Genomic DNA, 15,023 nt, shown 5'->3' on the forward strand with positions numbered 1-15,023 from the left:
TTTGTCTAAAAACTTAAATAGTTTAGGTCCTAGTTTCGGCTATAAGCAGCTGGTGGTACTTGGAGTAGCAAATAATCTTGTAAGAAGTCAATTGTATGGAATGTGAAATACATTTGTAATCAATATATATGAGCTAGTATTACTAAACATGCAAAGTATCTAATCAAATACCCGCCAAGCAATATATAACAAAATAATAATAAATATAAAATATATTAAAATATTATATATTATGAATAATTATTGGATTAAACATAATATAATAATGTTTAAATAACATCTTTATAACTTCTTTATAATTTATTTATTAAATGTATTTTTGTTTACACTTTATTTGACAAAGGTGGTCGATACAACGAAACTGATACTTCATGACCATTGATGATGAGTGAAGTTGTTTTCGGTTGTGTGAAAAGAAAAATCCCTTTTTGGCAAAAATTATATTTTATTTATTTTTATTTTTTATTTTACAAGGGAGTACTTACAGTAAAGCTGACTCAAAGTGGTCCTCAAACAGTACATACAAATGTAACTACAGTTCGCCTTCCAATTCAAGACCACCCTTGATACCTTTGTGTTAAAAGGTTGAAGATTCTTATTTGAGTCTTTGAGTCGTTGGAAAAGTGGTCTCGAGTTAGGGGGGTCTTGAAATTAGAGGTGTCTCGAATTGGAGGGTGCGCTGTAGGTAGGTAAATATATTCATATATTGTTTTTTCAGGAGTTCACTTAGCATGGAATGAAATTGATATAAACTTTAGTTTGTACATATAAAAAGTGGAACACATTTTAAAATATAATTTGCACTTTTAGCTGTGGCAGCTTTCCAAATTACACCTGCAAACTGCTCCATATGTTGTTGATTTTCCAGTTTGTCACATTCCAACCAAAGATTGTTATAGAATAGTCTATTAATTAAGTGGGATATACCATATTTAGATAGTGTTTTGAGCTTATTTATTATGTTTTAGGGCCCATAAAAATAATAAGATTATCACCTTGGCCTTAGTATCATTTTTTTTTCAGAATCTGTATTATTTACAATTTGTTTTTATTTTCTGATTTTTGCTTCCATTGCATTACCTACCATGTCAAAATAATAAAGCATTTACTTGCAATTATGGTAAAACTTGCTTAAGTCACCTTTGCCTAACTCAAATAATTTCTAAATTGATCCTAACAAACTCAAATAATTTCTAAGTTGATCTTATTTTACATGCCAAATTGTTGTGTTTTCCATCAATTAACGATCTGTAAGACATATTTTATCTTAAGTCAAACAATTTTTCAATGCCATTTTGGATTCGACTTAAGCAAGTTCAACTGTACGTCAGTTGTTTTCACTGCTAACCATTTAAATGGCTTGATTAAAGATATCTCCACTTTTCCTTGTGGGCTGGGGGCAGCTGGGGTGATAATCTTGTGGGTTTTTTTTATTGGGCTCTACAAACATTTAGCAATATTTTGAAATGTGGAGTAGGATACAATACTTCACCAGTAGACATTTCTGCCTTATTTGTGTGATTAGTAGTTATCAAATAAAGCATTTTATAAGTTTACTTCACATTTACACTTAATTTGATTGTACAGTATACAGAGAACATCTGTAGAAAGTAGATACATATTTTTAAAGACTAAAATTCTTGTGTTAATTGATTTAAGGTATGTGTAATTTTTAATATGTGATTTGGTTGGACTATTATGTTTTATATTTTTTTTTACTTAGTAGTGATATATTAACTACTCTTCAATCAAATGACTCAATTAAAACATATCTTCATTTTTCAACAATAAAAATGGTATAAATTTGTAAATTCCACAAAAATTTGAACAACTCTCAGTTTTCATGACCATTGCAAATCATCTTCAGTTTAATTTCATGTGGGACACATACTCTGCATTTGCATAAAGTTTGATAAAGCATATAAATACAGGTCTTCCTTCAATTAAAGACCATTTTCGAGATTATGGTTTTTTTTTGCTCTTTAGCATCTTTGGTCTTTAAGATGTTAAGAAAGCTCCATTTAACCAGATCTTCCGGAAGTGACTTCTTCAGGGGTTTCCAAGTTGAAAGAAGTCATTTCCAGGAGATCTACTGATCCAGGAATTTGAAATGGAAGGGGAGTGGGGGAGGTGAGGCAGGGAGGGACTTTAACAGATTTAGGGAAGCCTACTACCTCAGCCACACCATGGTTGTTGCTGAGGTAAGACAATTTATGACTATGGCATCTCTAGATGGCCGGAAATGACACACTCAGACATAAATTTTAGAATATAATTTTCTTTTTTCCCCATTTTTTTGTTATAATTTGGAAAATGTAGGGGCCGTGGCTGGCTGTCCCCCTCCCTTTGAATCCTCCACTGATCTGCAGTGGTTAATTTATTACTGCACATAGTGATGATACCCATCGGCACTCACTTCCATGAGACAATTATAATAATAAAATATTGAAAATATGCAAATATTATGAATTTGCGGGAGATGTGTCATTTCCGGGAGATTCTTGCTTGCGGCAGTGCAAAAGGTCGCTCGATTTCTGGGAGACTCCCGCAAGTTCTGGAAGACTTAGGACCCCTGCTTCTTCCAACTTGGTACCCCTTAAATGCTCATCCAGGGCCATAGAAAAGTGATCTTTAATTGGAGGTGGTCTTTATTTTTATTTTTTGGGGGGGGGGGGGAGGGAGACCTGTTTGATGGAATATGAATGTATAAACAAATATCCAAAAGTACTGCATTGGAATAGTGTCTGCTGTTTTTGAAGGTGTCATTTTCCATTAGCAACACAGTCAAGTGTCAGAAGCATTGTCACTTCTAAATGATGATGTTGTCTACTTCTGAAAATTGTCAATTGTCAGTAGAAGCATTGTCACTTCTAAATGATGATGTTGTCTACTTCTGAAAATTGTAAACTGTCACCTCAAGAGTGTAGTTACCTTACAGTAAAGTGTGGTATCACAGTACATAATTACCATACTCGACTCATTTTTCAATCTTTCATTTCAGTCCTGTAAATTGTTTTATTCAAATTGCTTGAACTTGTAAATGTTCTAAAATAGAATCAGTTTTTTATGCTAATGATTTTTTATTTCTATTGTGCCTTTCACATCGTGATAATTATAGAATTTCTGGTTTCAATTTGCTTTTGAGTGAATACGCTAACTTACAAACATACTTATCACTTATTTCAATGTAAATGTGTTTTCTTTTCATCCAGTAACAAAAGTGATAATGTATGTACTGTATATGTTCCAGTAAACAACTGATAAGAGATATTTAGTGATCTCTGATTTTTATGGTTAAAATGTAAAATCAATGTGTGTTGATTGAGTTGAATTTTAGTGTTAGAATACCATACATGAAATGTAGATTAATCGATTGAAGGGTCAAGTTGTTTTATGAATAACGATTGGTCCAGTTGGTTTATAAATAATGCAATGGTCAAGTTTTTTCAAATAAGATTTGTAAATATTTTTAATAAACAAAAATGTAGGAACAAAAATATATTGGTGTTATTGAGGTTAAAAAATGAATACAAATTTTACAATTATTACTCTATAGGGATTAAAATCTATATGAACCTATGTATATATTTAAAAAAGATAAAATAATGCTGTGTTAAGCTACAATTACACTAGACACGATAACACAAAAAAAATTGGTTCAGTGTTGAGGAATACGACGCGATGATTATGTCCTTGTCGTGTTGTTATCGTGTCTAGTGTAAATGTAGGTTTACATGCATAGATAAAAATATTAGAGGGGTACAGCCACACAGGAGTGTAATCACAAGATTGGCTGGGTCTGGTCACATGGTACCATGCATATTAAACATGCATATTATTACAAATGAAAAGCAAATTTGGAAATTGGTATACCCAAAAAACTTTGAATTTGAAAGTCAAAATGGTTTTTTTTTTGTTTTTTTCTTATATATCTATATTTTGAAGATTGATTGCATTTGGAGATGTTAAAACTGTAGTATTCTTATAATTATGGTTAGGCAAGACTTTTATACCTTGTTTAGCGAACCCACTGCCCGTTAATAAAGATAATTTCAAATAAAAATAAAAATTTTATTTTTGGCCAATTACCACACCTGCCGCCAATTTTGTCTTTATTTTTATTACGCCTGCTGCTGCCTTGAAATCTTCAAAAATAAGATATGTATATTTCTTCCTAATTATAAATTTAAAGCATTTAAACATCCCAGTACTACACTGTTTACATTCATCGATAACATTTTATTTTTATTTTCTCCTCTGAATCTGGATGTTTTTGGAAAAATTATTTGCTAAATTAGAAAAAAAATTTTTTCCCGTCTACTGACGTTTAATAAAATAAGTTTGCGAAAAAAGGTATAAAAAAAATCTCGCCTTACATGTTTGACTATTTAGATATCAATTTTATCAATTGGAATACTTTACATGGCCAGAATAGATGGAAGCACCGAACAATTATCTCTTCATATACAGTACAGTTGTTAATTCCAAATAAATTTGTCATTCATTCCAAAATGTGCTCAATGTTGAAAATGCCCTCTGAGCTCCAGTCTCACATGTGACATCCAACATTTAGTACTTGTTAAAATTTCAATTTGTAGATGTTATTAATTTGTTCCAACAGATTATAATTGATAGTACGTTGTGTACAAGCTTAAAGAGGTTGGATATATACTAGCAGTTCGCCCTCCAATTTTGACCAATTTGGGTTCCGTCTTCACTTACAGAGTTAGCTTTGTGTTAGAAGATTGTTATTGAAAAAGTGGTCTCAAATTAGAGGGGTCTTGGAATTATAAGGGTCTGGCATTGGAGGAGGGTGCACTGTATCTTTATAAAGCATTAATAAAAAATAGTCTACAGCATTATTTTTAACAGCTGCCTTCCCTAGCTCGCCATCAAAACGCACATTTATTCACTGATATTTGAATGCAGCAGCAAATTGTTATTGTAGGCGTCTTGAATTATTGATAGTCGACACAATCAAATAAAACTTCAGTGTTTAAAACAAAGATGTTCTTGACTTGTTTTGTTTATTTCACAACATTGTTAGGTTGTATAATATCTTGAAGATATCATTGTTAGGTAATGTGATACAAATTATAAATAGAAGAGATACATAAATATTGTACCCATACTGGGGAATTAATTTTTTTTTTTTCACTTCATCACCAGTCTACTCTCCGGGCCTTCATTCATTTACAGCTGCCAATAAGTGACTTTTAAAAAAAAAAGGGTGCAAGAAGGCTTAAAGAAATCATGAGTCATTTCATTGATAGCACTTTCATATCATTTATCATAAACCACTAAAATGAGATGAGACAGCATTGGTCAGGAGCAGCTAAAGCAAGTTGTACTGGAACTCATTGAGAAACCAAAAATCGACTGTGTTAGTTAACCAACTGTGCCTGAAAACTGTACCCCTCGTATTTGAATGTCGCAATTACTTTCGATAAAAAAGAACAATATGACTATGACCACTAAAAGAAATAGGTTGCATGTTATCTCGCTCAGTTATTTTCTTTACATAATGTCAGAAATGCAGTGGTAAGATCATGTTTTATGATTTACAGAGCATCCTTCATGGACTTTCATATAATTTTTCATAACAAAAATATTTAGAAACCACTAAAATGAGATGAGACAGCATTGGTCAGGGGCAGCTAAAGCGAAGATTTACTGGAACCCATTGAGAAACCGAAAATACACTGCATTAAACCAACTGTGCCTGAAAACCAAGTTGAAAGCTGCCCTTTGACAGGATGCGGAAGTACGTACGTTTAATGTTGCTCTTTTGGCGTTCCATATACAGTAAAACAACTCACAGACACAGCTAGGGAATGCTGAGTAAAGAATGCCATGTGGTTGGACTAGCTAAAGATTCAGAGACAAATGACAGTAAACGTCATTATTTTTCCCTCAAGCTGAAATATGGAATTCTCAGATGGGGACTTCGATGATGTATGTTGTTGCAGTTTTTCAGACTGGTAGGTTTTGAATCCTGGACATTTTTTGAGGTCCTCAGTTTTTCTATTATGCCTATAGCCTTTGAAAAAAGCGTAACCATGATATAGATAGATGACCATCTTCATTTATTATCCAAATTCAGCATTATCTTCATCTTCTGCACTACACCATCATCCACTTTATCATATACAGTAGTCTTCATCTCTCCTCTGAACTCCTTCAATGATGCTTTATTTTCTTCCATTTTTATTTCTTTTAGTAAAGAGAACTGCAACTCTGCCATTTCTATCGCATTCTATTCAATTCTTAACTTCAACTTTCCTTTGGCTTCTCATCCTCCCGTCTCCGCTTTTCTGATGCTCCATGCTCCTCTGTGTTACCATCCTCCTCCTGTGCCATCTGTATTAATATTTCTTGTGCCTTTGTCCATGCCTCTTTCCCAAGAATGTCATCAGCTGTTAGTTCTAATGTTTCATCTGACGATGTCACTCTTTTAACATTTTCCCCCTTTTCAGCAAGAATTTCTTCAATGTTCCTGAAATTCATAAATAAAAAATAGAAATACAATTCATATTCATTATCATTATAATTAATAACTTAATCAACATTATCATCTGAATGATGATGATTGTCACTCTTTTAACATTTCCAACCTTTTTAGCAAGAATTTCTTCAATGTTTCTAAAATTCATCAATAAAATATAAAAATATAATTCATATTCATTATTACCATGATTAATGACCTAATCATCATGATTTCATTGGATTCTTTGGGAATGGCAGGCCAACCATCCACACAGATACAGGGGCACTATTGTTGTAAACAAACAGCTATTGTATTCTACTCGGAGCCAAACATTTTTGATCGTTAACTACTGTTCAATTACACTCCACTGTACTGTATACTATATTTATTACAGTGAATATTTTAAAAATATATCTTGTTCCATACCTGCCCTTTATATCTTGGAACCATCCCAAGTTGTCTGCAATAAGATGGTTCTTCTCGCAACCTGGACACTTTACAATCACAACACCTTTTTCATAAGCTTGCTTGGAAATTGTCTTAGTACTACGTGTCTGGCAGACTTTACAGGTGAAGACCAGTTGAAGCTTTGCATCACCAAGTTTACCTAATGGCTGGCTTGATGCAGTGCACATTCCTCTTGATAATGTGAGTAGGTGCAAGGTAAGTGACAGATATGATGAGCCTAGGCCCAGTGATGCAGTCTGTAAAAAAACTAAAGGTTTGATGTTGAGAGTTGGTAGTTTATATTTTGTTGAGCTATTCCAAAGCTTTCTGTAAACAGCATCACCCTGTTTGTGTGCAAAAGATGCTCTACAATTTAGAGGTTGCTTTAAACAGGCTGGTAACCATATTGATGTTTTTGGAAAGTTGCAAAGAGACTTGCAAAGGTTCACTGATCTTGCTGCCATTTTACTGTAATACTGAAACACACACACAAAAAAAATACAAATTATTAATTTACAAACACATCATTTTTTATCAACTCAAAGCTTTTTCTGGGCTAATCTTATTCTTATTCTTTCATTGCCAAACAAAAACATAACATAACAGTTATACAGTAAATAAAAAAAACAAGACTATCTGAGGTGAAAGGCAGGGACACAAAGTTGAACTAAATCACTATAACAAAAAGTGCCTCATCAACCCAGTTTTACGTAAAAAAAAACCTATTATAATAAATACAATTAAAATGGTTAATTAGAATAGAAATAAATCAAACAATTATGAATCAGATAAGTAAATTGAACAAGTATAATCAAATACATGAGCATAAATATATACCGTATACAAAAATAAAAGTAAATATGAAATTAATTAAAATTAATACACACCCGTGACCAAACAGAAATTTTAGAGGATTGAGGATAGTTGACATTAGAATTAAGAAGAGAATAAGTGAGTTTTTAAGGTTGTTTAAGAAGACAGAAAAAGAGTTGATATAGTTAAGGAGCCTTTAGTTTGGAAAAGAATGCCAAAGTTTTGGAAATTCATGAATAGCAGGGAGATGCAGACAGTTGGTCCTAGCTTTAAGGTTGAAATGTTGTGTATCAAGATAGCGAGTGTTGACCATGTTGTTTAATTAGGGAAACAAATAACTAGAGTACACAAGCTGACTATTTTTGTCTTGATATTCAAAAGTTTCATCCAGATTTGTTTAAAATAGTTCTCCATATTAATATTAATTATATATTTATTGATTATGATGTCTTTATTTTTAAGAATAATCTGCTCTTACCTCAAATGGGGGGGGGGCATAATATATTACAATACAATTTTGAAAGATTACAAGTTCATTCGCTACAGAGTATTTGTAGGAAAACTGCCAACACTCTGGTCCGCCCGACCCACCTTAATTAAGTAACTAACGTAGCCTAGGCTAGACCTACTTAGTTAGCCTGGGCCTCTGGCCTAGGGTCTAGCGCAGTGGCAGTAGCTAGGCCTAGGCTAGTAATGTAGGCCTAGGCTAGATACATCCCAGCCAGATTGCTGGCCAACCAAATATTAGACCTAGGCCCTAGGCCTAGTATTAGGCCTAGCGTAGCGGCTAGGCCCTATATCAAGCCAGGGGTAAAACCGCTTCTTCAACCAGTCTATGGTTGGGCCACAGTGGATTGCTAGAGAGCGTATAAAAACTTACTTTGTGTTTGCAAAGGAATACTCTGTTTTAGTTATTGTTTTGGTTTTGAACTTTTGTAATACTCAGCATGGCCTGAGTATGAACTTTACCCTGATATGAAGTTATGGCCAATCAAAAATATAAATTATGATGGATGAATTGTGCTCTCTCATCAAGGACCGGAAAGACGATAGAGGGCGTGGTTATGTTTTCAACATGGCAGCGTACAGGAGATTGCCAAATTCGAGGAGTTCATTCTGTATTTTACGTCGTTTTCTGCAACGAAACGGCAGATTCATTTCATCAACATCTACGTTTAATCATGGTATTTTTTATGTTATTGAGCATTGTTCATAATAGCTAAATACTATCTAATAGCCTTCAGAAATATTGCAGAAGCTAGGCCTTGGAGTGCTGTGTTTTGTGCCTTTTTTCTATCGATTCTTACCAGAGCATGGGCGATATTGAAGTGCAAGTGTTGCGCCAGGTGCTGGTGGTTTGTGTCACGGTGCAGTGATGGAACCCGTGCCGTGGTATGAATCAACGATTAGTTGCCCTTTATATCAGTCATACTCTATCTATAGTCACTTAATGACTGGTTGTAATTGTATCATTCAAGGTCTTAATACATCAAATGGTATTGACTGTACTGTCTAGGCAACACCAACAACACCCACGTATTATTAATAATATATAGAACAAATGTAACAAATCAAATTGTTCATGGATATTATAACCCGACATATGCCTACTACGATTTTGAATAAAGTACACAAAAAATTCTGATGCAATCAAGGGACAATACTCTTAGCCAACCCCAATCATATCTAATTATGCTGATTTTGATCCTATCAACATTGAGAATTATTACTCCATTATTACATTGCTTTTAACCAAAAAAAAAAAAAAAAAGAAACAACAAAAAAAAAACATCCTATCAACATTGAGAATTATTACTCCATTATTACATTGCCTTTAACCAAAAAAAAAAAAAAAAAGAAACAACAAAAAAAAAACATGACTTTTGCGCCGTGTATTTGTAGTTAGGTCAAAAAGTGAATTAAACTTGCCTATCTTTTCTTGAAGTTTTGACACAACTTTATCCAAATTTTTTATTTTATTTTTTATCAGCAGGATCTCAGAACCTTGAAGCTTTGTTGACCCAAATTTGTTTTGCAATCCAAATGTTTGCTACAATATTCTTCTATTGTCATTGTCGTTCTCTTTCATGTCGCGTTTTCTTTTATTTCAATGTAGATTTTTTTATGTGCTAAATGGTATTGTGATTTTGTGATGATTATATGTTCCAATTTTTTCTATTTAACTTTAAATGTATATTTCTTATGTATTTTTTTAATTTTTTTTGTAAATGCATATTTTTAAATTCTGTACAGCGCCGGTGATCACTTTGAGTGGATATTGTTTTGCACTTTATTAAATAAAGTTATTATTATTATTACTGTATTTTTTATGTATTTCTGATACAGAAACATCCATTCATGTACCAGATTGGTCAGAAAACTTTAGGTCTCATCATATTCCCACCACACCAACTCAGAAGTTGCTGCTATCTGTAGGGGCATCAATTATGGCCTTATATAACCCCTACAGGCATGGTAAGTTCACAGCACAATTTAATAGAAAACATATATGATCATCCACTAAACATATCACCAAATTATGACCAATCTGAATATGTTAAATCTGGAGAAAAGCCTCCCACTGTAGAGTGGATTAGACATGAATATTTGTAACACTTGCGGGTGCAGTATTTGATTTAATAAACCATCAAAGGAAGTCACTTATTATGTGCAATATGCATGCAAATACTTTAAAATATGAAGAAAAAGATGTTGGGCAATAGAGTATGTATCATCCTGATAATGCCTATCGAAAAAAAAATTAATCTAAACTTCTTGAAACTTTTCAAGGAGGCCTTTTTTTTTAAAGAAAATAATTTAGGCCGAAGCAAAAAGGAAATCATACAGGGATGGTTACCCCGATGCTATGGTTCATTTTAGCCCCTGTCATTGTGGAATGATGTGAATGTGAAACTATTATAAGTCCCTCTTTAGGCCTACAGCGTCTAGGCAGGCGTGGACCATGCCCGTATGCAATTCAGCACATTAATGCTACAAGTTTTGGGTTATTCTCCTACCTTTAAACTAACTTGATTTTACTTGATGCAAGTGCCAAATTATGATAATTACCTATATATAAAAGAGATAAATGACCTTTAGATACATGGTATTAAAATAGAATCTGGAGAAAAAGTGGCTTCCCACTGTAGAGTACATTAGCCACTTTAGAGTATTTGTAACACTTGAGGTGAAGTATTTAAAAGCTTTAAATTCATTGTCTAATTTAAATCACTTAATGCATCTTCTGGAAGATTATGAAAACCTGTGTATGCCAAAGTATGACATGGCTACTGCACTCTACTTTGTATAGTTCACTTTCACTAGCATGTGGGGCTTGTGATGTTAAATCCTGCATCAGTGACCAAAACAAGAAAATAGACTGTGTAATATATTCATGTTCTTCACATTTTAAGCTTTAAAATGATAGCATTTGATAAAATTGACTTACTATTGCCACTGTTATGAGTAAAAGTATTGCATCTTCTCTGTATTAAAGTATACAATACTTCCACATTCTTATGCTAATTACTCAGTTTAACAATTAGCGACAGTATGCTGGTTTTGGGATTGCAAGCTCAAATCTTTATTTACCTGTTTATAGTAGATATATTTTTAAAATGCTGTATTTGAATGCCTTAATATTTTTTTTAAGATATGGTAGCAGTGGCTGGAGAAGCAACTGGTTACTGGGCCTTAAAACAGATGCATACAAAAATGATGAACGATCCTGTTGGAAAGCTGATTCTAGAGTATGTTCTCAAAATTCGTGATTGTCAACATCATCATCATCATCAACACAACATCATTGTCTTCATAATTGTCATTCTTTCTTATTTTTTTATTTATTTGAAAACTTATTTACCCAGGATACATATTCATGCTGATGTTAAAGCCTGTTTTTAACAGTGGTCCTGAAAAAAAGGCTGTATACTGTTACAATGAAAATCATCATCATTGTCACACCATCGTCATCATCGTCATGGAAACATCAGGACCATAATTAGCACCATCATCCTTATCAACATCTTTATCCTCACAAGTCATTGGTAAACATCAGATTATCATCAGTGTAACTATCATCATTATCATCATTAAAATCACATTATACACATTACCATCATCATTTCCATCATCATCACTATTGTCATCAGCATTTAAATAGTATTATAATTATCATCATCCAAAGTCATTATTGCCAGAATTGCCACCATATTACCACATTGCTGTTGATGGTCTACAAATAATGTAAATTAAATTGTTTACAGTACTTACATCATGCCTAAGTTTCCATACAATCACTACACGCTATGCAGTACAACAATTGCACTGAAAACACTGTAGTGATTTTAAAGAAACCAGGCATAATATAATAATAAAGATTGCAACTTTTTTAACCTTCATGATCAATTCTATAATAATCTGTTCTGGACATTGGCTCTTTTCCTCTACATGGTAGTCTTGTTGTAACATATTTTTGCACAAGAACAGCATATCTTTATAGTGATCAGTAAAAGAATGGTGCGCAGTTAACCATTGTCATTTGCTTTACAACTTTCATGTTCAGTACCATGTAGAGTTCAATGATTTACTTGGTTTTTTTTTCAGAGAAAAACCAAGAATAAATAGTACAACAATTGATTTTGAGTGCTTACGAAGTCTTCCCAATGAAACACTTGGAAAACAATATATTTCATTTATGGATAAAAATGTGAGTTAAAGTGAGTCTTGTCTTTTTTTTTTACAAATATTTTTAGATGATTTCCTAAACCGTCACTCAGCACTAATATAATAAATTCTGATGTACAAAAATGACTTTAAAAAACATATTTCATGGGAATGTTTGCAACTAGGGACCCATGTCTCCCGGAAGCAAGTAAGAACCTCCCCGGAAAATAACCCATCCCCCACAAATTCATAATATTTACATATTTTTACTAATTTTATTATCAATTGTCTCATGGAAGTCAGTGCCATGCGCAGCAAAATAAAATTAATGTTAAGTAAGCTCATTTAAACAGATCGTCCAGAAGGGATCTCTTATAATTTAGGAAACCTGTGCTACTGTTGTTCAAACCCACCTCCAGTCCATTATATAATGCAAAATCAATACTAATATTGGAGGTATTAGAGTTTGATATATATTTTATATTTTACTATTACTGCTACAGTGTAACTTCCAACTGCGGCTACTACTAATACTAGTATGATGCTGCTATTAATACTACTGCTGCTGCTGTTTCAGCTACTACTAATACTGCTGCTGGGTGGTATACAGTTTTTAAACTGAAATTTTCGTAACCCAGATGTTGTCTAACTCTGCCATGGACATTTTGAAACAAGACATTGTTATGTACGAAAAGACAAGGTTACGAAATGTTAAAACCCTTTTACTACTACTACCATACTAGTACTAATTTTTTGTTTTAAGTCAGTATTTTCTATTACTATTACTTCTGTATATTTTAATTTTTATAGAATATATCTGCAGACACAAGAGCAATGACAAAGTTTGTTGATGATCCTGAGTTGGCGTACGTTATTCAACGATATCGTGAAATCCATGATTTTAATCATCTACTTCTTGGGCTTCCAACCAACATGCTTGGAGAAGTAGTCGTGAAATGGTTTGAGATGTTGCAGACTGGACTTCCTGTTTGTATATTCGGAGCAATCTTTGGACCTCTGCGGCTGAACTTCAGGTAACAATGTAATTTTTTTTTGGTTTGCATTTAAATATTTTCATTTTGCTGGTAACAATAAAACATACACATGACAATGATGTTGCCACTCTCATTTATCACCAATTACTTACCATCGTTTTCATTAAGACTTTCAACCATTTCCCTCTATCCATGGAGGTATAATGCTCTATCCAACACCCCCTCCCTCCAAATCACAACTATAACTACCACCGACTACAAATCAACAACTTTAAATATCACCAACAATTATTGTCATCATCATCATTGTTTCCTTTTCTTTTATATTTTTCTCCTCATTCTTATCACAATTATTATATAAATAATTTTATTTGATTATTAAAAAAGTATTGTTTAACAATAATATATCTACAAATTTTCTTTAAATAATTCATTTTGTATTTTTTTCACAGTAAGAGTGCACAATTGATGGAGGTGTATTTACCGTGGGTGATCAAGACAGCTAGAGACTCATCCTCTATTATGAATGTATATATTGAGCGTCACTTTGAAGATAATTTTGAGGAGTTTAAAGAACAAATTGGAATAGCTCCTTTACCAATTACATGATAGGTTAACAGATGTGTCAACTGACATAAAGCAATATTTGTTCATGTTTATTTAGGAATCAGTGCATAGACACAGGCAAGCTGATAACAGTCAAATATCATTCTTTTGTATTGTAAGTTTTTAGCTTTCAATAGTGAACACTAGAATGAGCAATATTGTATATGCAGGTTAACAGATTCGTAAACCATTTATGCTGCTTAAACTGGATTTTAATTGTAGGCCTAGTTTAAGTGGTTTGGCTCAGCAGGAACGATTTGGTTTCTCAACCTTGAAGTCAGGGTTTCAATCTCTTGCTGTGCATTTCATCTGTGTCCTTGAGCAAGGCACTTTATCTGCATTGCTTCTCCCCAAGGAGTACAGTATAGTGTTTACCTAGTCGGGTTAAATGCAAAAATACGTTTCTTTTGACACATTTTATTGTATTTTGCTGCATGTAGTGGTACCAATGGCAAGCTAACTTCATGTATTAAAAATATGCAAATATCATGAATTTGCGGGAAATGGGTTAGTTCTCAGAAGTTTTTTGCTTTCTCACTGCTAGAGGAAGGAAGACTGTGCGACTCGTGGGAGACTTCTTTTGTAAATAATATTTTATATGTAAAATATTTACAGTATATATTATAAAGAAATCTTATCCTATTAAATTCAATTCAGATATATATACAGTGTATCATTTTAGAGTGTTTTTTTAATGTGTAATATAATAAATTACTACAGTAATTTTTATTTTTTTTATATGACTGATCAGTAGCAGATTAGATTTTTTTGCTGAGGTGATGTGAGTGGCAATCAAGGACCTAAAGTCTGAAGGTTCCAGGACCTATGGTCAAGAGAAGGTTTTTTGGTGGATTTCATATTTGGTTAGTGATATTTGGCTTCTGCCATGGTATGGGTCTGTGCTGGGGTGTTGTAGTGCCCCTGAATCTACCAGTATTGATTTCATATTCTCATCCAACAGCAAGCTGTTCTCAATTTACAGGCTATGATGAAATACTCTCTTGTCTATG

The 15,023-nt window shown here is 33.1% G+C and overlaps 2 protein-coding genes across 3 annotated transcripts; one reads left to right on the forward strand and one right to left on the reverse strand.

The window, feature by feature from the left end:
* Positions 1-6,112: 6,112 nt before the first annotated feature.
* Positions 6,113-8,766, reverse strand: LOC117120960 (DNL-type zinc finger protein-like). Of its 2 annotated transcripts, none has more exons than XM_033266057.1 (3): positions 8,628-8,766; positions 6,914-7,410; positions 6,113-6,496 (listed from the first exon to the last, which is right to left on the reverse strand). In XM_033266057.1, exons 2-3 carry the CDS (start codon positions 7,396-7,398, stop codon positions 6,274-6,276), a joined length of 708 nt encoding a protein of 235 aa, XP_033121948.1. In that variant the 5' UTR covers positions 7,399-7,410; positions 8,628-8,766; the 3' UTR covers positions 6,113-6,273. The 2 variants fall into 2 exon arrangements, with proteins under 2 accessions (XP_033121948.1, XP_033121949.1); XM_033266058.1 differs by having other exon boundaries at positions 6,914-7,202; positions 8,628-8,757.
* Positions 8,628-14,677, forward strand: LOC117120959 (ubiquinone biosynthesis protein COQ4 homolog, mitochondrial-like). Its single transcript, XM_033266056.1, has 6 exons — positions 8,628-8,931; positions 10,094-10,222; positions 11,400-11,496; positions 12,353-12,455; positions 13,223-13,446; positions 13,860-14,677. The coding sequence occupies exons 1-6, from the start codon at positions 8,754-8,756 to the stop codon at positions 14,014-14,016; spliced, it is 888 nt and encodes a 295-aa protein (XP_033121947.1). The 5' UTR covers positions 8,628-8,753; the 3' UTR covers positions 14,017-14,677.
* Positions 14,678-15,023: the final 346 nt, after the last annotated feature.

This window comes from Anneissia japonica, unplaced genomic scaffold (genome assembly GCF_011630105.1).
Source record: "Anneissia japonica isolate Jap-2015-1 unplaced genomic scaffold, ASM1163010v1 scaffold1239_len605302_cov174, whole genome shotgun sequence".
Lineage (NCBI taxonomy): Eukaryota > Metazoa > Echinodermata > Crinoidea > Comatulida > Comatulidae > Anneissia > Anneissia japonica.

What these genes read in the sequence shown, in the direction of transcription:
- LOC117120960 (XM_033266057.1), bottom strand. Translation starts at nt 7,398, where the DNA reads ATGGCAGCAAGATCAGTGAACCTTTGCAAGTCTCTTTGCAACTTTCCA. An exon ending in TTCCAAGATATAAAGGGCAG is followed by an intron (nt 6,497 to 6,913) that starts GTATGGAACAAG and finishes TATGAATTTCAG; the next exon opens with GAACATTGAAGAAATTCTTG.
- LOC117120959 (XM_033266056.1), top strand. Translation starts at nt 8,754, where the DNA reads ATGATGGATGAATTGTGCTCTCTCATCAAGGACCGGAAAGACGATAGA. An exon ending in AACATCTACGTTTAATCATG is followed by an intron (nt 8,932 to 10,093) that starts GTATTTTTTATG and finishes TTTCTGATACAG; the next exon opens with AAACATCCATTCATGTACCA. An exon ending in TTTCATTTATGGATAAAAAT is followed by an intron (nt 12,456 to 13,222) that starts GTGAGTTAAAGT and finishes TAATTTTTATAG; the next exon opens with AATATATCTGCAGACACAAG.